A 22,207-nucleotide genomic window follows, 5' to 3' on the forward strand; every position below is an offset into this window, starting at 1 on the left:
CGACGACAAGATGCTCAATTTTCCCGCAGCCGTGTGAACCGTCAAGAGGGAGGGGGGTGGGCTTAAGGAGGGTTTTTGGAGTCGGGGGGGGGTGGTGGTGAGAGACTTTTTTTTCCAGAAAATTAGTCTTTTAACCGAAATAACCTTCAGCGGCTCTTCCGCTTTCTGCGGCTTGGAGGGGGGGGGGTAGAGAAAATGATGTGTGTGTTAGCCGGCTCTGCAGCTCTTCCTCCACCAGGATTATAACTGTACCCTCGGACCTGGACATTGTGTTCTCTTCATTGGGAAGGGGGGGGGGGAGGAATGTCTCTGTTTTTAAAAAAAAATAACGGAGAGACATAACTGGAGTCCTAGACTCACCTCCCCACCCCCTGCTCGTCTTCTCCATCACCCCCCTCCCTCCTGGTGTAAATTTTAAAAAAAAAATCGACATAAATATATATAAAAGAGGGGAAGAACATCAGGAACATTTTTCTGTGAACGAATCGCCGGGGTTGAGCGAGGCTCGTTTCCCCCGCCCCAACTTCTCAACCTTAACAACTACCACCCCCCCCCCACCAAACCAAACCCAACCCAACCACTCTGCAAGCCAAGATGTCTGCAGAAGTGCGCTTGAAGAAACTAGAGAAAATGATCCTGGACGGACCTCGGAAAAACGGTGCGGCGGTGAGCGTGGAGACCTTGCTGGACATTATCATCTGCCTGTACGATGAGTGCACCAACTCTCCCCTCCGAAGGGAGAAAAACATCAACGAGTTTCTAGAGTGGGGTGAGTCCTGATCGTGTTTACCGAGGTGTGCCGCATCTTCTGCATTTCGTTGAATGAAAATCGACATCTCATTCAACTTGCCGAGGTCATTCATATTAGGCATTTTCTCTCTCTCTCCCCCCCCCCCCCCCCCCCCCCCGCAGCCTCTTCAATTGTGTGTAGTATAATTTTCAGGTTTCTGGAAAGATGCATTCTGTTTTCGGAGCAAATTATAGCTCGTGTTTCTTTTATTGTTAGAAAGCAGTATTGCAAATCCAGCAAAATTCATAGAGGGAGAAATAGCAGACGGGACTATTAGCTCCTAACCTTTCACGCAGGCCTGCTGCTGTTGATGCCGCAGTCTTTTGGGGTATTTTTCGTTTTAATTTAGCAGTAATCCATTCCTAGATCCTCCTCTAAGCACATTACTTTGTAAGTGAAATACGATCTGTTCCGTGTGTTTGCTGTGACCTAATGGTTAAACACAATTGACACTTTCAGATCCTAGACCGTTACGAAAACTGCAGATTGTGTTAGGAGGACGTTCAGTGCTGTTTGATTTGTGTTCAGGGATAGATTGTAGTTACAGTTTTCTTCGCCCATGAAATTTCTGAAATGATTGCACATTTTGAGTCGTCATTAACTAGCTTTGCACAAAAAAGGTGAACGTTTCGTCTCGCCTTTTCTGTGCGCTAAGATTTTCCTGGTCAACACGCTCCTGGGTGTGCTATATCTATTTTTGCGTTCGATAGTTCCAGATGATGATAGGGTTGCAAAATGAATTGATGAGTTTCCAGTTTTCTGTAAAACGACCAGGCAAGACAATTTTGTTCAGAAATGTTATTGCTAAAATATGTGGTGAACGATGCCTGTTATGTTTGATCATACCGCCCCTCGAGGTGTTTCTTCACTATTCTTGCAACCTTGGAGACAGTTGAGGAAAGGAGTACGTGGAGTGCCCTAAATAAAAAATTATAGCGCCCTGTTGCACGTTTTTAACGGGATTTGTAACTGACGTTAACCTTTTGTGATAGTCGGGTTTTTTTTTGCATGGAGTAAGGTTTGTGAGAGTTATTTCAAAACAGAAATAACATTGATGAGTATAAGACAATTCTGGAGTGAGCAGGCCTAGAACTAACAGTCAGAATGTTCAGTGCAGATTTGGAAGAAGAATACCAGACGTTTCAGTGCTGTTTTCAGCACAATGGAAATTCAAGTAGAGGGAGCTGAAGGAAATTTTCAAGCTGTAAAGGTTTAGACTGCTGTGGAATCAGTGATAGATGGATAAATGCTTAGAACTATCCCTACAAGGGAAATTGGGATAGGGTAATCTGAATAACTTACTTGCAGGACAGTTAAAATATGGAGTGTTTGTTTGCAAATAGTGATGGCAGAGTGCCATTGCCATTTTGAGGTTGCTTTAGTAGGCATTTTTAAAGGAGTAACATAAAAGGATATAGGAAATGATGAACAGGTACCTCCTTTTTGAGGAGTTGACAATACAGGTGTGATGGGCTGAATGTTTGTCCCTCTGCTATATGTTTCTTGAGTTTGTTAATAAATCTGTGCATATGAATAGTTAAGAATTAGTGATTTCAGCCAACCTGGACACAAGCTGGGTGCTCCTGTAGTTGATAACTGTTTGAATCCATGACCCAGGCATGTAGACCTGCATTTGATTTATAAAATGAGTTACTGTACTTTGCGAGATATAGCAATTCATAGCATTGATACTACATGCAATGAGTCAAATTCTAGTTCCAGGGCTGATTACATTAAATAATTTGTCATTGTAAATTATGATGTGCAGTGATTAGAAGTAAAGCCTCCTTACTCCTCATGACGAGTAACTTCCTATTCCTGCCTATGCTTGACTGCTGTTTGGGGTATAATTTGTCTTTCTGTTCAGCTGGTATTAATGAATCATTTAACCAATTCCCGTTATAACTTGATGTTTCACCTTTTTGCTGTTTTACTGTCCTTGTGCTGCATTACACACTTACAATTCTTTTTCTGTCCAGAGGCCTGGCATGGATGGGCCAAATAGTCTGCCATCCCCTAATGATTCTCTGACTTTCTATAATTGGAATGAGCATTAGATACAGATTTGCTTAGTGTGCAAGGAATGCATAAAATTGCTTTACCACTGGATGTGGAGTCCTGTGAATGTGTTATACTAAAAATTACGACGAGATGCTACTTAAGAAAATTGTGCAGCAATTTGAGTTGAGAGCTCAATATTATCAAAACTGCAATATATTCTCATTTGATATTTGCTTTACTTGTATTGATTCGTGATCTATGAGAATATGTGTAGCCTTCACAGAAAAGATAGAGATATGCAGCAGGAAATGTATAATGAATACACAGTTCGTGTGGTGTATGGATTCAGGTGCAGTCTTGGTATCTTTATAGGCATTTGAGGTAAGTGGTCTCCTGTTTTTCAGCAAATTAATGCCTACTAACTATTCTGCTTGAAGAATATGATGCAGCCATCTTCAGTATTTCAAACAGATTAATGTAGAAAGGATGCTCAGTATTTAGTGGTAGACAATAGAGTTAGGAAGCATGGACTGGGAGCAGTTGTTCCATGGTAAGGGAACTATAGACATGTGGAGATGGTTTAAGGAACAGTTGTTGGGAGTGATGAGTAAATATGTCCCTCTGAGACAGGCAAGAAGGGGTAAGATAAAGGAACCTTGGATGACGAGAGCGGTGGAGCTTCTAGTGAAAAGGAAGAAGGTAGCTTACATAAGGTGGAGGAAGCTAGGGTCAAGTTCAGCTAGAGAGGATTACATGCAGGCAAGGAAGGAGCTCAAAAATGGTCTGAGGAGAGCCAGGAGGGGGCACGAGAAAGGCATGGCAGAAGGAATCCGGGAAAACACAAAGGCATTTTACACTTACGTGAGGAATAAGAGAATGGTCAAAGAAAGAGTAGGGCCGATCAGGGATAGCATAGGGAACTTGTGTGTGGAGCCTGAGGAGGTAGGGGAAGCCCTAAATGAGTTTTTTGCTTCTGTCTTTACGAAAGAATCGAACTGTGTAGTGAATGAAACCTTTGAAGAGCAGGTGTGCATGCTGGAATGGATAGAGATAGAGGAAGCTGATGTACTGAAAATTTTGTCAAACATTAAGATTGACAAGTCGCCAGGCCCGGACCAGATTTGTCCTCGGCTGCTTTGGGAAGCGAGAAATGCAATTGCTTCGCCACTTGCGAAGATCTTTGCATCCTCGCTCTCCACTGGAGTCGTACCTGAGGACTGGAGAGAGGCAAATGTAATTCCTCTCTTCAAGAAAGGAAATAGGGAAATCCCCGGCAATTATAGACCGGTAAGTCTCACGTCTGTCGTCTGCAAGGTGTTAGAAAGGATTCTGAGGGATAAGATTTATGACCATCTGGAAGAGCATGGCTTGATCAAATACAGTCAACACGGCTTTGTGAGGGGTAGGTCATGCCTTACAAACCTTATCGAGTTTTTTGAGGATGTGACTAGTAAGGTTGATGAGGGTCGAGCTGTGGATGTGGTGTATATGGACTTCAGTAAGGCATTTGATAAGGTTCCCCATGGAAGGCTCATTCAGAAGGTCAGGAGGAATGGGATACAGGGGAACTTAGCTGCTTGGATACAGAATTGGCTGGCCAACAGAAGACAGCGTGTGGTAGTAGAAGGAAAATATTCTGCCTGGAAGTCAGTGGTGAGTGGGGTTCCACAGGGCTCTGTCCTTGGGCCTCTACTGTTTGTAATTTTTATTAATGACTTGGACGAGGGAATTGAAGGATGGGTCAGCAAGTTTGCAGACGACACAAAGGTCGGAGGTGTCGTTGACAGTGTAGAGGGCTGTTGTAGGCTGCAGCGGGACATTGACAGGATGCAGAGATGGGCTGAGAGGTGGCAGATGGAGTTCAACCTGGATAAATGCGAGGTGATGCATTTTGGAAGGTCGAATTTGAAAGCTGAGTACAGGATTAAGGATAGGATTCTTGGCAGCGTGGAGGAACAGAGGGATCTTGGTGTGCAGATACATAGATCCCTTAAAATGGCCACCCAAGTGGACAGGGTTGTTAAGAAAGCATATGGTGTTTTGGCTTTCATTAACAGGGGGATTGAGTTTAAGAGTCGTGAGATCTTGTTGCAGCTCTATAAAACTTTGGTTAGACCGCACTTGGAATACTGCGTCCAGTTCTGGGCGCCCTATTATAGGAAAGATGTGGATGCTTTGGAGAGGGTTCAGAGGAGGTTTACCAGGATGCTGCCTGGACTGGAGGGCTTATCTTATGAAGAGAGGTTGACTGAGCTCGGTCTCTTTTCATTGGAGAAAAGGAGGAGGAGAGGGGACCTAATTGAGGTATACAAGATAATGAGAGGCATAGATAGAGTCGATAGCCAGAGACTATTTCTCAGGGCAGAAATGGCTAGCACGAGGGGTCATAGTTTTAAGCTGGTTGGTGGAAAGTATAGAGGGGATGTCAGAGGCAGGTTCTTTACGCAGAGAGTTGTGAGAGCATGGAATGCGTTGCCAGCAGCAGTTGTGGAAGCAAGGTCATTGGGGTCATTTAAGAGACTGCTGGACATGCATATGGTCACAGAAATTTGAGGGTGCATCCATGAGGATCAATGGTCGGCACAACATTGTGGGCTGAAGGGCCTGTTCTGTGCTGTACTGTTCTATGTTCTATGTTCTATGTTCTAATAAGATCTGAGAGATTGGGTGGTCATCTTGAAGCCGAGCTGAATTTTAATTGTGGGATGTTTAAAAACATTGCTGTTTATATCAAAAACCTATATGTGTATTGTGGTGTGGTCACTTGGAACTTTAATATAGGCTCTAAAAAATGTTGTGAAGTGTAGTTTTATTTCATGTATCTTACAGATAGGAGCAGTGACATTTGCTGTATCTCAGGTCTAGGTTTTACCGTGGATGCTTCAAATTTATTTAGCATCATTGTGACTTTGCTGGATATGATATCAAAATATTGAAGTGTCACTGCAAAGTATTTAAACTGATTTTATGCTTAATGGCTCGCTGAGAATGTCTGCAGATGTTTCTTAAGCTGTGGCATGTTCCTGTAATCAATAAAGAGTTGCAATTTGGTTTTGATTATTTAAAATTGAGTGCACAAACATAGTGCCAATTATTACATTTCATGTTCTATTATTGAACCTATTTATTTTCGAGACTTTATATGTACTGTTTGTCCAAGAATCTTGGATTTGTCGAGTTTGTTTTTGTGAACTTCGCTTCTTTGAGAAGTACAAAAGTAGGACATGGGCAATTTTTGAGCTATGGCTAGTGTTGTAAGAAAAGCCTTTAGTGTGATACTTTGTTTTTAGTTCTGTCCTGTCCTCCCCCAGTATCTGTCTACCCATACGTACTGAAGGTGGAAGTTGTTAGAATCTGAAAATTTGTGTGGTCAGTCTTTTTATAATAGTTTCCGGTTTTACAAAGTAGCTTTGTGGGTTTTTAAAGTTCTGTTTTCATTTAGGACTTAATTGATATAAGTCATACAGATTTCTAATTTTGATATAATGTCAGTTTAAAAAGTTGAGAGAATTTCCTGCCTGGATCAAGAGGCATTTTCTTGGTTTCCCACTGCTATTGTTTTTCTGTGGAAGGTATGTTGAAAGTACTGTACAGCACAAAAGCTGCAGTGTTTACCTGGAAGCATACATAGAGAGGGTGTTTAATTATTGTTGAAAGTACAAGACACTATTAATCTGCAGCCCAATTGTACCAATGTGGACTTCACAAGCTTCAAAATCCCCCTCTCCCCCACCGCATCTAAAAACCAGCCCAGAGATAATGGGGACTGCAGATGCTGGAGATTCCAAGATAATAAAATGTGAGGCTGGATGAACACAGCAGGCCAAGCAGCATCTCAGGAGCACAAAAGCTGACGTTTCGGGCCTAGACCCTTCTGATGAAGGGTCTAGGCCCGAAACGTCAGCTTTTGTGCTCCTGAGATGCTGCTTGGCCTGCTGCGTTCATCCAGCCTCACATTTTATTATCTAAAAACCAGCCCAGCTCGTCTCTGCCTCCCTAACCTGTCCTTCCTCCCACCTCAAGCCCCACCCCCATCTCCTACCTGCTAACCTCATCCCGCCCCCTTGACCTGCCTGTCCTCCCTGGAGTGACCTATCTCCTCCCTACTCACCTTTACTGGCTCCATCCCTGCCTCTGTGACCGACCTGTCTCTCTTCCACTGATCATCTTCTCCTATCCGTCTTCTATCTGCCTCTGTCCCTATTTATTTCAGAAACCCTTTCCCCTCCCCCATTTCTGAAGAAGGGTCTAGGCTGAACTGTCAGCTCTCCTGCTCCTGTGATGCTGCTTGGCCTGCTGTCTTCATCCCCCCTCTATAACATGTTATCTCATTAATCTGTATAAATGTATGTTTGGATTTTGATGTAATTTTTTAAATGTACTTTTTGGCAAGTTTGGCAGTAAGTTGGAAACATCTAGCATGTCTCAGGAAAGCCGAAAGCATTTTGTAACTTACTAACATGCAACCGATGTTCTTGGAGGAGGAGGTACCTAGTGGTTGAAAGGTATGATTTGAACCAAATACTGAACGTTTAATTTACTTGATCTTGTGGGTGAATAGTACTCCCTCTCTGTATTCATAACCTGCAGTAAGTGCCTCTGCTGTATCATACAGAAAGGTTCAGGAGAAGCAATAAAGGTGGAGACCAAGCTCAAGCTGCTGTTGTTACTTTAGTTTTGAAATTTGGTATCACTTTGGAACGCATACAAAGATATGTTGCTCTGCTGTAAACATGGTTGTCTGATTTTAATTTTGCTGGTGAGGTGTCATGGTTGATCCTGCTGGTTGAACTGTATAGCTTGAATTGAAGTGTGCTTACACATGTTATTGCATGCTGAAGTTTCTTTTTCTGTGAAGTCCCTTTTGAGATAAGAATATTATGAAACTATAAGCACAGTTTGTATATCTTCTGACCATGAAAATTTCATTGCTGTTAGTACTGATGGTAAGACCATGTATCAAATTGTTCAAATTGTATTTCAAAAACTTTCCCTTTTGCATATCAAATGGAAATGTTCTAAAGTAGAAAATTGTAATTTGATCAGATTCCTTAGTTGGTTGTGGGAATTCAATAATGTTGACTTGACCATTAGCCAGGCTACATGGTACACTTTGCTGTTTTGCACTATTGAATGTGAGATCCTGTCTCTGGGACTGTACTGATTAGAGTTTAGAAGATTGAGGTGATCTTGTTAAAACATAAGGGCTTGACTTTAAATGTTGATAGGATGTTTCCCTTTGTGGGAGATTCTAGGAGAGGAGGGTGTAGTCTTCGAATAAAGAGGTGCTAATTTAAGATTGAGGTGAGGAGGAGGTGACTGAGAACATTGAGTGCCTGTGAGCTCCATGCCACATAGATCTGTGGGGACACAGTCCTTGTATATATTTAAAGGTGAGGTAGATTCTTGATCAGTCGGACATTCAACGGTACTGTGGGAAGGGCAGAAAAATGGAAGGTAAGTAGTGTTGGATCAGCCGTAATCCTACTTGAAAGGTGGAGCAGGTTCAGGACTGAATGGCCTACTCCTGTTCTTATCTCTTATGCTCTAAAGAAAGACTAAGGTACTTCAGAACTAATTAATTACTTTGGAAATAAATTCACTATTGTTTAGGCAAGAGTTTAGTCACGTAATGGATAGCAAGATCTACCGAGCAGCAGTGGTGAGATGGAAGGCTTTTTGTTTTGAGATATCAGTTGAAGGAGTGTTGGGAGTACTGGGGGAACTTCATTTCTTCAGATCAATGTCATGGATCTCATGTATGCCAGAACAGTAGAGGATCTTGGTTTAACATCCCATTTTATGAAAGACACTATCAACAATATAGCAATGCTGCAACAATTCACTGAAATGTCAGATTTAGTTATTTGCTTGCATCCTGGAGAGGAACTTCAACGCACACCTGAATTTGGTGGTAGGATTAGTATCCGTGAGCACAGCATATTACCCATTCAGGTAAGCTGGCACTGTACGTTGTGTGATATGCTATGCAATAGGTTACGTTCAATATACATCCTTTGTAATAGAGGTCAAATTGTCAGCATTAAGATTAAAAACTTGTAACTGCTTATAAATGACTTACAAAATTTTATTCAAGGCATTTTTTTCACAGTTTTCAACTTGATTTAGGCATATCATGTGCAGTTGAAACATTTGAGATGAGACATTTGGTTTCGTATTTGTTTGTTGCTAGTCAGGACTGGTGAGAAAAATCATGCGTACAGAATGTCTAAATGATGGAAATTTATGAAAGCCAAACAAAACTGCCTTCTGACAACAGAGTGAGCAATTTGCATTATTTTTATAACAATGTTTGGCTATTACAAATAGCTGTTAGCAACAAAACTGGTTTTACTGTTATTGCCAGCCTTATTAGTAATAGATCACAGTCAGTGAAATGTACATTTGCCTTTTGAGGATACGTTTGTATACCATTTACGTGGGGTCAATCTAATTAAATCATCTTGTTTAATACAATATTGTTACATGTTGTTTGTCATGTCTTGAATAAAGCAGAAATAAAAATTGCTGTTTAAGCTGACTCTTGATTTGTCAGGGATGTGATATACTGTTCAACAAGCCTCTTCTACACACCTACTTTTTCCCAGTATTATATTCCTGATTCACAGTTTACATTGAGCAGGTTTGACAATCCAGTGAAACTTCTTAAAATTGTGCAGTTGATTTATTGTAGATTACGAAACTGTGTACTTGTATATTGAAGTATAGTCTCAATAGAATTCTTTGAAAAATACCACTGGCTCTTTGTTCATATGAACTTGAAATGTCAAATTGTATATCTGAGTTACATTACATAATTTAAGAATTTAAATAATTCATTTCCTGTCTGTTTTATGTTCTCATTTTTGAAATTCCCTGCTGTTTATTTACATTGGCAGTGCATTGTGGCTACAGAACACTTTGTATACAGTGTTAACAGCATTTAAACAGTCAGCGAATAGCCTATGTTGTTAATCTGCCTCTTTGCCTAGGACAGAGGCACTTGCACTGTTGGTGTTGTTTTTGCTGAGAACTGACCAACTACTCAAGTCTAATCTTTTTGCAAATTACCAAACTGCTCTTTAAGAGCCATGTTTTAAGATTAGCAGTTTGATAGTGACTTTGACGTGAAGTTGGACAGCCTTAGTCCATTATCTAGTGGTTCCTTAACACACAACTCTACATCATGAGTATGAAGAGAACAGTCATTGGATCATGCTGTGGCTCACTCTGGAGCACATGATACTAATGTTGAACATGAAGAGCTGGGGAAAAAAAAATCTGTTATGGTTTGAAACACTTACCAGTCACACAGGATTTGAAAATGGCCGTAGCACATTAAACCTCATGCCATCTTTGCAGAACTTTGATACGGTTGGTCATACCTTAATCAAGTTAAAATGAACTTTTCTCTCCTGGTTTCATTTTAACTTGTGCTGTTGTTGCCAGGTTATTATTTCTCTTTCTTCCTGCATTTCATTACTTCAAGTCTCCCAGAGTCTGTTCTTGATTCTCTCACCATGGATGTGTAATTTTCTTCCACATACACACTAATGACACCTATCTGTGCACCTGCACCGACATAGTCTCTATTGTTAGGTCACTTGTGTGGCATCTCGCCTTGGAGGAGCCTCTCCGTGTTCTACTTTATCTTTATTGGGCTAGAGTCTTTCATTTTGGACCTCTTATTTAAGGCAAGGCATTTTGGCACTGGAGGCGATCCAGATAAGCTTCACCAGATTGATATCAGATGGTGAGGAACTGTCTTAAGAGGACACTTGAGCTTGAGCCTGTATTCATTGAAATTCAAAAGAATGAGGAGTGCTCTTACCAAAAATACAAGATCCTTAACAGACTTAACAGGGAAGATGTAGGAAGGTAATTTTCCTTGTGGGAGTGTGTAGATCAGAGGGCGTCATCTCCAGAATAAGAGGTTGCACATTTGAGTTACAGGTGTGGAATTTCTTCTCTGAGGATGGTGAATTTGGAATTCTTCACTACAGAGTGCTGTCAAAGCTATGTTGTTAAGTATATTCATGGCTAAGTTAGATTTTTGATCAGTGAAGGAGTTATGGGCAAAAGGCAGGAAAGTAGATTTAAGGATCAGATCAGCCATAATCGCATTGAATGGTGAAGCAGGCTCAATGGGTGAATGACCTTGCTCTGCTCCGATATGCTATGGTCGTATTTATTGTTCAGGGTAGGGAGGGATGCCTGAATTACTGTCCCACTGATTTGTTGCAAATCTGCTGAGTCAGTTTTGCTGGAGATGTTTATGGAGAAGTATAGTCATTATACTGCTGGCCTCTACTCCTGTAAAAGCAAACTTGAAGTTCACTGAAAACTGCGCAAACTTTAATTCTTTTATTTGGTTATCACAGTTTCAGTAGAGCCGTTTCACATTAGCTGACAAAGCATGTTCTAGGCAAGTTTATTTTTAAATTTTGTAAATGGAAACATTTTAATGGGTTGTTTTTGAGTAAAGTGTTTATAAATTTGAAAAAGCAGAATAACCAATGTTTTTGACTTGCTGTGGATCTTCTAATCGCCCATCATCTTTACATTGCATTGCCACAGAGAATGTGGATAATGTAAACATGTAGAGATTTTCCAGTTCAGTTTTTTTTATTTGCACTGCCAGTTTCATTTAGAGATTGGTCAGCAATAGTAAGTATAAGTACTTTGGGAAAGGACATTCATAGTCTTGGGAAGGTCATTCATTTCTGACGTTTCGCTTTATCAGTTCACTAATGATTTCCTTTGGGGTGTTTGGGACATGTGGCTGCTGTGGAAAAATGTAGTAGTTGAAGGATTCTAAAATTAGAACATATAATCTATGCAGTACCTGTTAAAATGCTGAGACACGGAGACTTTTTATTTATTTGTTCATTAATTGGGAACCTTGCTGAAAAGCCAATAATTATTTTATATCTGTCATTGCCCTTGGCAAGAGGGAGGTGAATGTACTTCTACATCAATGTGGTAAAGATCCGCCCCACAGCACTGCTATTTTATAAGTTTGAAGGAATGGGTGTGCCTCCAAATCAGGGCATTGCCACCAAATGCAAGTTCCACTCGAAGTCACATTCTCATTCATTGATGTTGTTGTGTTTGGAAGTGCTGATGAAGAAGCTGGATGATTTAATGCTCAAGAAATTAATCATTTTTATAATTTTAGTACACGTAAACATGAAACAATTTTCATTATAATTATAAACCAGGCAAGTATTCCACTTCTTCTGATTTGCACCTCACAGATGTTGGATGCACTTTGGGGATTCTGTTGGCTACGGTTAGTAGTGTGCAATAGAATTATCAACCTTTATGTCATCTGTAGCCACCAGGTCAACTTCCAGTCACTGTTATCTTCCGTATTGTGCATTGATGAGAATACATTGAACATCAAGGGAAGATAATTAGGTGCTGCCTTGGTGCAGATAGTTATTGTTCAATGCTTGTGTTTTTTTTCCCCTTTTATTTGTTCATGGGATGAGGGCTTTGCTGGCTAGGCTAGCATTTATTTCCCATCCCTAATTGCCCAGAGGACAGTTATGAGTCTTCCATGTTGCTGTGGGTCTGGAGTCACATGTAGATCAGACCAGGTAAGGGTGCCAGTTTCCTTCCCTAAAGGACATTAGTGAACTAGATGAGTTTTTACAACAATTGGCAATGGATTCATGGTCATCATTACGCTTTTAATTCCAGATATTTATTGAATTCAAATTCTACAGTCTGTTGTGGCAGGATTCGAACCCAGGTCCCCAGAACGTTACCTGGGTCTAGATTAACAGTCCCGCAATTATACCATCAAGCCCATATCCCCATAGCGCTGTCACTTATTGAAGCAATCCTGGGTGTTGTCCAGACTTTACTGCATGTTGGCATATGCTACTTCAGTATGCGAGCAGTTGTGAGTAGATAGACAATTATATAATATTCAGTGAATATTCCACTTCTGGCCGTATTGTCAGAGGAAAGGTCATTGATGTAGATTAAGATGTTGGGCTTGGCTCACTACTGCAAGGAACTCCTGCAATGGCAAGTGATGTCCAGCAACCACAACAAACTTCCTTTGTGCTATGTCTTACTGTAACTGTTGGAGAATTTTGACCTGTATCCTGCTGACTATATTTACTTTGTACAAAAGGCTACGACAGGAAGCTGGTACAATGAAGGAAATACTTGGGCTTAAAACTACCTTTTGGTTGATGTCAGAATGTTAAGTGCTTGCTGATAAATCTACTTGTGAGTAGATTAAGTATTTAAAAAGTTCAAAATTTTATGTCATGGCCATACTGCTGATGGAGTTGGGCAAGGAGAACTGTGAGAGTCTGTTTGCTGCATTTCTAATATTAACTTTATAGAAAAAAGTTGTTGTGCTTCAGTAAACTGAGAGGAAGATAATGCTGAAGTCTTATCTACCTAAGGTAAAATCAGTGACCAATTCAGTTAATGCATTAACACTGATGATTCATATAGACTGGAATGTCTTGCTTTATAATGGCACATAACTGCACAGTACCGTCTCAGTATGTTCATTTAATGTTTGGAAGCTTGTTGTGAGGAATCGATCATTTTGAAGAGGTTCTGTTGTTCAGATTTATTCCATCTATAATATCTGATGTGCAGTATATGTGTATACTTTTCAGAAAACACATTATAAATCATTAAAGAGCTTCCTTTTACAGAACACGTATATCAGTTTCTTGGACTTTGGCTGTATCATGGTGTCTGTTTGATGTATATATTGAACTTATCCCAGCAAGTGTTTGCTTTTAAGAAATTAATTTCCAGGGCTCCTCACTCTGAACAGTTGTAGTCCTGTTGGCTACAAAATAATCTTATCAAAATGTAAGGAAGATTTATTGATAATTTTATTATGAAAGAACTGGGATCATTAGTTAAAACTTCCGGAAATCTTCTGGAGAAGGGTCTAGGCCCGAAATGTCAGCCTCGCTGCTCCTCTGGTGCTGCTTGGCCTGTTGTGTTCATCCAGCTCTACACCTCGTTATCTCTTTTTGAACATTGTTGGGCTATCCGTTGTGTGTTGCATTATTCTACGTAGGTATATCATGTCAGTATGTTTATGCAAGCGTTAGTGATAGTAAAGGAATCTTGAGCATAATAAGAGTATAATGTGCATCAAAATATGCTGTGGCACTGATGGAAAGAGAAGATATAATCACCTTATCGACGTACTAAAAAGTGTTGTGAATGAAGCTTTTTCTGATAAAAAGCTTTTACGGTTTATATTTGTGTACCTGCTGAGGTACCTCCTATAACCCTAGATGAGTTCTTTGACTAAACCATGAACCAATTTATGATTGTACAGTAGAAATGCAGAAACTTAGACTATTCTTATTGAATGTTGGCTTCGTCATTTCTGCTAAGGATGGTGTCTTGACTGTTGTTATATTAATAAAGTATTAGAATTTAAAATTGTGCCTTCTGCAAACACTTAAACTGGTCTTTCTGTTTTATTGGTCATGGTCTAATTTTTGTACGAAACTGCTTTCTTTTACCTGCTGAGTTTGCTTTTTTAAATAAAAATAAAAAAAATTTCAAAAAATTAAATAAAAATATAAATAGAGGAGTAGACCGTGAGCATTTGAGTGTGCCCTGTTGATTTAATAAGAACACCAATTCTCGTCTTCAACTCCACTTTCTTGCCTGATCTCCACAACTGTTAGATTTCTGGGTTTTCAAGAATCATCGATCTCAATATTGACTGACTGCACATCTGCACCTCCTGAGCACTGGTAAGAATCTCAGTTCTATGAAAAGAAAAGTGGAAGACAGTGGTATAGTGATATTATTACTGGACTATCATCAGGAAATCCAGGCCATGCTCTAGCGACCTGTGTTCAAATCCTAACACAGCAGGTGGTGCCGATTTCAGCATTAAAAAAAGTCTGACGGTGACCTCAAAACTATTATTGATTGTCATTAAAAACCCATCAGATTCACTCGAGTCCTTCAGGGAAAGAAATCTCCTGTGCTTGCTTGGGAGGACAACAGAAATGTGGTTGACTCTTAATAGTCCTCTAATACATCAAATTTAAGTGACTTATTTCTGTCAAACTGCTAACAGAAAATGGTGGTAGAGTAGGGCACTCCACCTGGAACTCTTCTGCTCTGCCTGTTCTTTTTCTTTCTTTTTTTCCCTCTCTTTTTAGCAGTCTTGGAGCAGCATTCAGAGAAGCAGTCCTGGAACAGTGCAATTGAGGGGGGTGGGGAGGGGTGCAGTGAGTCCCGGAGCAGTGCACCTGAGTGTCGGTGTGTGATGGGATTGTTGATGGAATGGGGCTTGGCGTGGTTGCTCAGACCATGTGCTTGCCGACCTGCTGCAAAACTGCTATTGTGTAATGTGAAATTCTTTACTGGACTGTAATGTCAGTCCTTTAAATATGTTATAACTATATTACTTTTAACTTTAGCTTTTAGATGTTGCAAGTAATGGTACTACTATTCCTGTTATTCCTCTTTTGTATTTAAGGTTTGTACCTAGGTACTTGTACCGAAGATAATACCATTAGAGGCAGCCATTGTAAAAAATTTTCACTGTACTCCTCTATTCTATAAAGTTAGGATATAAGGATATTCTATCTTGCTAGTTGCATTCTTAAAAGAAATGTGCCCAGTTACCATTTCTTATGAAGAAATTTCAGCATTTGTTAGTTGAAGAAATCCATTGTTTCAGTCCAAAACACTAACCTCTTATCCTGAGCCATTTAGCTTCAGTCACTCCAAGTGATGCAGCATCTTTCAAGTTCATCCTGCATTTGAGAGAAAAAGAGAGTTACTGCTTCAGGTTGATGATCCTTGTTCAAAATCCAAAACTGCTGAGGATTTCTAACGTTGTTCTCTCCGATTTTCAACATTTGTAGTATTTTGTTGTTTCCTTCAGAATTTTACGTATTCCAATTAGATTACTTATCTGTCTTGAGCATAACTGGCCCAGTCTACTCAGTCTTTCCTTGTAGGATAACGTTCCCACCTGTGGAATAAACGCACTGAACATTCTTTGTGGTAAGCTCTGTTTATGCTCATTTATTACCCCAAATGCTGTGCGCCCTTGCCTTTCTTGTGACACTTTATTACATACCTGTGACAATATTAATGTGCCCTGGTTCCCCTCAACCTGTATGTATTTTTCTTGCTAGTTGCATCCTTTTTAAAATAAAAAGTAAAATGTCCGGTTACCACTTATTTCCAAGAAATTTCAGAGTTTCTTAGTTGAACAAATTTTCTAATTTGATTCTATTCTAATGTAAGCTATAACTGGCATTAGATGGTGTCCAGATAGGGAGGAACTGTCTTTTGAGGGAATGTTGAATAGGGCCTATAGTCATGGGACTATAGAAGCATGAGATGCAGTCTTATTGAAACATACAAAATTCTTATAGGACTTGACAGAATAGAAGCGGAATGGTTGTTTCCTCTTGTGGAACAGCCTAGAACCAGATTGCACAATCTTAGAATAAAGGACGCATATTTGAGAAAGGGATGAGGGTAAGTTTCTTCTCTGTGGATAGTAAATCTTGGAGTTCTTTACCACAGAATACTGTCAAGACTGGGTTATTAAGTATTTTCAAGGCTGAGAGGGAGACATTTTTAATCAGTCAGGGAATTGAGGTTTATGGGAAAAAGGCAGCAAAGAGATGTTGAGAACTAACCCACCAGCTTTGATCTTGTTGAATGGCCGATCTCTTTCATTTTTTATGATTTTATTAATATCCAAATCAAAAAAGCTATTATTTATTATACACTTGCATTGCATTGCATCACATTATGCAAATGAATTATTAAAAAAAGTTACTGTGCCATCTCCAGCCAGGAGCTTAAGGATTACCAGACTTCATCAAGATCACTTGCTTTCACAACATTTCTGCCTCCATTCTTCCCTAATCCTCATTGATACTGAAACCCTGAAACCTGATATGGTTCATACCTCAGGATCTTTCCTGTCCAAACATGGCTGTCGTTGAAGTCCATCTTTATGCAAACTGTTCGGTATTACATTCCATGCAAATCCTGTTTGTCACCTGCAAGCCTGGCTTAATACTGGCTGAGCATCTCTATCTTTTCAACCTAATCAAATTTTGTTTCATACTAGTTGCAAAAGATGGTACCTGTATTCTGCTTTGCTATCATATCCAGTTTAAGCTTTGATGTCTAACGTCTTAAACTATGTTCTTCCTCCATCTTGTTTTTATTCATGAATAGGATGAGGGCATTGCTGGCTAGGGAGCAATTTATTGCTCATCCTGAATTCCCCAGAGGGCAGTTCAGAGTCAGCCACATTGTTAGTCTGGGGTCACGTAGGCCAGATCAGGTAAGGATGGCAGTTTCATAGATAATGGGAATTGCAGATGCTGGAGAATCTGAGATAACAAAGTGTAGAGCTGGACGAACACAGGCCAAGCAGCATCTTAGGAGCACAAGAGCTGACGGTTCGGGCCTAAACCCTTCATCAGAAAAGGGCAAGGGGGAGAGGGTTCTGAAAGAAATAGGGAGCAAGGGGGAGGTGGATCCAAGATGGAGAGAGAAGAAAATAGGTGGAGAAGAGACAGACCAGTTAAAGAGGTGGGGATGGAGCCAGTAGAGGTGAGTGTAGGGGGGGGAGAGGTCAGTCTGGGGAGGACAGATAGGTCAAGAGTGCGGGATGAGGTTAGCAGGAAGGAAATGGAGGTGCGGCTTGAGGTGGGAGGAGGGGATAGGTGAGAGGAAGAACAGGTTAGGGAGGCAGAGACAGGCTGGGCTGGTTTTGGGATGCAGTGGGGGGAGGGGAGATTTTGAAGCTTGTCAACTCCACATTGATACCATTGGGCTGCAGGGTTCCCAAGTGGAAAATGAGTTGCTGTTCCTGCAGCCTTCAGGTGACATTGTTTTGGCACTGCAGGAGGCCCAGGATGGATATGTCATCTAAGGGGAGGGGGAGATGAAAAGGTTCGCGACTGGGAGGTGCAGTTCCCCTCTCCACCTATCTTCTCCTCTATCCATCTTTGATCTACCTCCCCCTCTCTCCCTATTTATTTCAGAACCCTCTTTCCCCCTCCCCCTTTTCTGATGAAGGGCCTAGGCCCGAAGCGTCAGCTTTTGTGCTCCTAAGGATGGAAGTTTCCTTCCTTAAAGGACACGTGTTATTTCTGTCCTGACCCTCCAAATCATCCTTGAAATCAACCCTTTTACCATGTCTCTGGTCTCTGTCTCTGACATAATTAAGGCATGACTTAGGACCTGGAGTAGGCCATCAGGCTTTTTAGCCACCCCTGCCATTCAGTAAAACTCTGATTAATCTAATTAGTCCACATTCCCACATACCCTTGATGACCTTTCATCCCATTGTTTCTCAAAAATTTGTCTACCTCTGCATTAAAAAGATTTAGGCACTGCTTTTCCCCATCTTTAAAGACAGGAAGATCCAAAGATTTCTGGTTCTCTTTGAGGGGGGAATAAAAATTAAAACCCTTATCTGTGTCTTAAATGAGGAACTCCTTTATTTTTAAATGGTGACCCCCAGTTTTAGAATCTCCTCAAAGGTGAAGCACCTTGTCCACATGTACTCTTTCCAGTTCCCTCTGGATTGAAACATACGCAATCAAGTCACCTCTTGCTCTTCAGAATGCCAGTGGATAGAAGCCCAGCCCTGCAACCTTTCCTCTTAACACAGTTGACCAGTTCCACGGAAGTCAACCCTCTGAACTGCTTTCAATACATATACGTAATAAATAAGGAGACCAGTACCGTACTCTGTGCACCAAATGTGATCTCAGCAGTGCCGTATGTAACCAAAGCATAATGTCCCTGTTTAATTATTCAATACCCCCACAATAGGCAATAGCATTCTGTTCTAATTGGGGCAGCACGGTGGCTCAGTGGTTAGCACTGCAGCCTCACAGCTCCAGGGACCTGGGTTCAATTCCAACCTCAGGCGACTGTCTGTGTGGAGTTTGCACATTCTCTCCGTGCCTGCGTGGGTTTCCTCTGGGTGCTCTGGTTTCCTCCCACAGCCCAAAGATGTGCAGGCTAGGTGGATTGGCCATGCTAAATTGCCCTTAGTGTTCAGGGGTGAGTGGGTTACAGGAGGATGGGTCTGGGTGGGATGCTTCAAGGGGCAGTGTGGACTTGTTGGCCTGAAGGGCCTGTTTCCACACTGTAGGGAATCTAATCTATTAATAATTCTAATTACTTGTTGTATCTGCATACTATCCATTTGCAGTTTATGCACGAGACCACTCGGATCCCACTGCATCTGAGAGCTCTAGAATCTTGTGATTAAATTAATATCCTTTTATGTTCTTGTCACAACCAGCACTTTCAAATATTCTCTCACTGTATGTCTATTTATAATCCTTTTGTAGCTATCTTATGTCTTAACATCTTGATTTCTGACCATTTCTTTATCTCATTAGAAAATTTTTGTGTGTACTGTTCCATTTCCTCTTAGCCAGTCAATATCTGTCCATACACCATGAGCTGTTTTATTTTCTGCACTAACATTTGATGTGACACCTTGCCGTCAGTTTCTACTTGAGTCTGACTTTGTAAACTCAAGTGCTTTGGGACATTGTTATGTTAAACGTTTTATACAAATGCATATTTTTGAAGAGCAATGGCAGGTTGATACCTGACAGTCAGAAATGAAGTACATTGCCAGCAGGAAGGGAGCCAGCAATTCTTCTCTCTTGCTGTGGGGAATTTGAGGATAATTTCCACATCTTTCCTGAAAGAGATCAGTTAATCAGACATTGAACTAAAAATGATCTTGATTTGTGCCCCCAGGAAATTTCCTGGATCAATGGCAAATTGGTTAATTAGTCATCATGAGGAAAATGTATTTCCTAATTGAGCTCTTTAACCGCTCTCAAGGCTACATTTAACACGCATAATGTTGGTAGTTTTTACTTGTGAGAAAGCTTACATTAGATGGATCTTACTATCGGTGGTATGCTGGATAATGGATGACATTTGGAAAAAGTGGCTTTGAAATTGAGTTGAATTGTCTGTAAACATCATAAAACTCTGGTGTTTTGCAGAACTCTGATTCACTTTGTCACTGAGGCCATACGACAATCTATGTTGTGGCAGATAAGTGATCTGTAAAAGATGTGATCGGCGTTTTGATCTCCCAATCATGTAAGTGAAGTGATTACTATTGTCTCCAGGCTGCAAATCTGCCTCAGTGAGTTTAATTTCTTTTCCTTTTAGACTCGTCTGTTTTGTTTTGATTGTAAAGCAGTTTTATCCCTTTTTAGGCTGAATTTTCTTTTCATGGCACATACGTGATAGGTTGAATAGCCTCTTTCTGTGCCGTAACGTTTCTGTGGTTCAGTTTAATTTGTTACTTCTCAGGTAGTGAAGCTATTAAGTAATTTGCATCCACATGAAGCAAGACCTGAACGGAATGTCGGCTTGGGAATGACAACAGCGTGGAAAGAGTCCATCAACACTGAAAGAGATTAGGTACCTCCTGTTGAAATGTTGGAGAATTAAATGAGAGATGATGCAGTCTGGAAGAAAGAACAAGGGTTAACTCAATGAATGCCATAATACTAGGGAGTTCAGAATCTTTGGGTACTGAAGATGGCAGGACATATCAATAAAGTAGTTAGGAAGGCATGCGGGTTTCTTGCCTTTACCAGTCAAGACATAGATTACAAGAGCAGGGAGTTTATGCAGTATATAGCTGGAGTTCTGTGTGTAGTTCTGGTCGCCATATTCTGAGAAGGCTATGACTGCACTGAAGGGGGTGCAGAGAACACTTACCAGGATATTCCATGATTGGAACATTTCAGGTTTAAAGAAACTAGATAAGTTTGTGTTGTTTTCTTTGGTGCTGAGAAGCGACCTGAGATGCGTAACTGATTGAGGAATATGGACTGGCTGAAAGCAACTGTTTACTTTTAGTTGAAGTATCCATAACAAGTGGGCATAATTTTAGAGTGAAAGGCAGGAGGCTCGGAGGGAATTTGAAGAAATTTGTAGTTAAAATTGTTTTGACAAATATTAATTTTCCTTTAAGGAAAAGAATGTTGTTAAGAGTTGAATAAGATCTTTCAGTAATAAGATTATAAGATTTGTGTATTTCGCACCCCCTAGAAAATAATCGCAAGTGTTCTGTTTGTTTCAGTTTTCCAGTATTCATAATATTTTGACTTTGTTTTTCTAATTGTTTTTCAGAAGGAGAAACCTAAGCAAATTGCATCTAGATTTGCTAGATAGTGTTATGAAAATACTATCAATGTTGGGAGTCTTAACAAATGTTACATTAGTTTGTAAAGGCATCATCAGTATTATTATTACTAATACATGATTACAAGGAGATCAGAACTGGGAGCTTAATTTTTGTTTACTCATTTGTGGGATGTGGGCATTGCTGGCTTGCCAGCATTTATTGCCAGTCCTTAGTTGCTCGTGAGAAGGTGGTGGTGAGCTGCCTTCTTGAACCGCTGAAGTTCTCCTGCTGTGGGTTGACTGCAATGCCATTAGGGAGGGAATTCCAGAATTTTGGGCCAGCGACAGTGAAAGATTGACAATATATTTCTGAGTCAGGATGGTGAGTGGCTTGGAGGGGAACTTGAAGGTGACCGTGTTCCCAAGCACCACCCTTGTACTTTTAGATGGAATTGATTGTTGGTTTGGAAGATGCTGTCTGCGGAGCTTTGGTAAATTTCTGCAGTGCATCTTACACCTAGTACACACTACTGCTTCTGAATGGTGGAGGGCGTGGATGTAGTGCGCACTGCTTTGTGTCAAGCCTCTTAAGTGTTGTTAGAATTCACGTTTAGGCAAGTGGGAATATTCCGTCACACTCCTGACTTTGTGCCTCGTAGATGGTGGACAGTCAGGAGGTGAATTACTTGACATGATGGCACAGTGCTTGACATTACTGCCTCTGTGTTGAGGGCTCAGGTTTAATTCTAGTCTCTGGTGACTACCTGTGTGAAATTTGCATGTCTTCCCCATGTTTGGATGCTCCAGTTTCCTCCCGTAGTCCAAAGTTGTGCAGATTAGGTGGATTGTCCAGGCTGAAATAATTGCCCATTGTGTCCAGGAATGTGCAGCCATGGCAAATGCAGGGTTACTGGGGTAGGGTTAGGGTATTCGGTCTGGGTGGGATGCTCTTTGGAGGGTTGGTGTGGACTCAACAGGCCAGGTGGCCTGCTTCCGCACTTGAGATATTGTTAGCAAACACTGTTAAGGAAAATCTCAAAGCCTTTTATTCATATTTAGAGAGCAAGAGGGTGACTAGAGGAAGGATTGGCCCAGCTAAGGACAAAGAAAGCAAGTTATGCATTGAGTCCGAGAAAATGGGTGACATGCTTAACGAGTACTTTGCATCGGTAGTCAGATGTTGAGGTTGGGATAGATGTTTGTTTACTCTAGGTCAAGTCGGCATAAGAAGGGAGGAAG

At 40.8% G+C, this 22,207-nt stretch overlaps 1 protein-coding gene across 10 annotated transcripts in view; it reads left to right on the forward strand.

Annotated features, from left to right (window-relative positions):
* The first annotated feature begins 265 nt into the window (after nucleotides 1-265).
* The window catches only part of LOC125452379 (serine/threonine-protein kinase MRCK alpha-like), a 565,420-nt gene continuing 543,478 nt past the window's right edge, over nucleotides 266-22,207 (forward strand). For 6 of the 10 annotated variants that reach the window (XM_048530672.2, XM_048530676.2, XM_048530674.2 and 3 more), the window contains exon 1: nucleotides 268-769. In XM_048530672.2, coding sequence (XP_048386629.1) covers nucleotides 595-769 — 175 coding nt within the window. In that variant the 5' untranslated portion in view covers nucleotides 268-594. Of the gene's footprint in view, nucleotides 770-22,207 lie in introns of all 10 variants that reach the window. The other 4 variants (XM_048530678.2, XM_048530679.2, XM_059645157.1 and 1 more) reach the window with 2 other exon arrangements.

This window comes from Stegostoma tigrinum, chromosome 4 (genome assembly GCF_030684315.1).
Source record: "Stegostoma tigrinum isolate sSteTig4 chromosome 4, sSteTig4.hap1, whole genome shotgun sequence".
NCBI classification, from domain to species: Eukaryota; Metazoa; Chordata; class Chondrichthyes; order Orectolobiformes; family Stegostomatidae; genus Stegostoma; species Stegostoma tigrinum.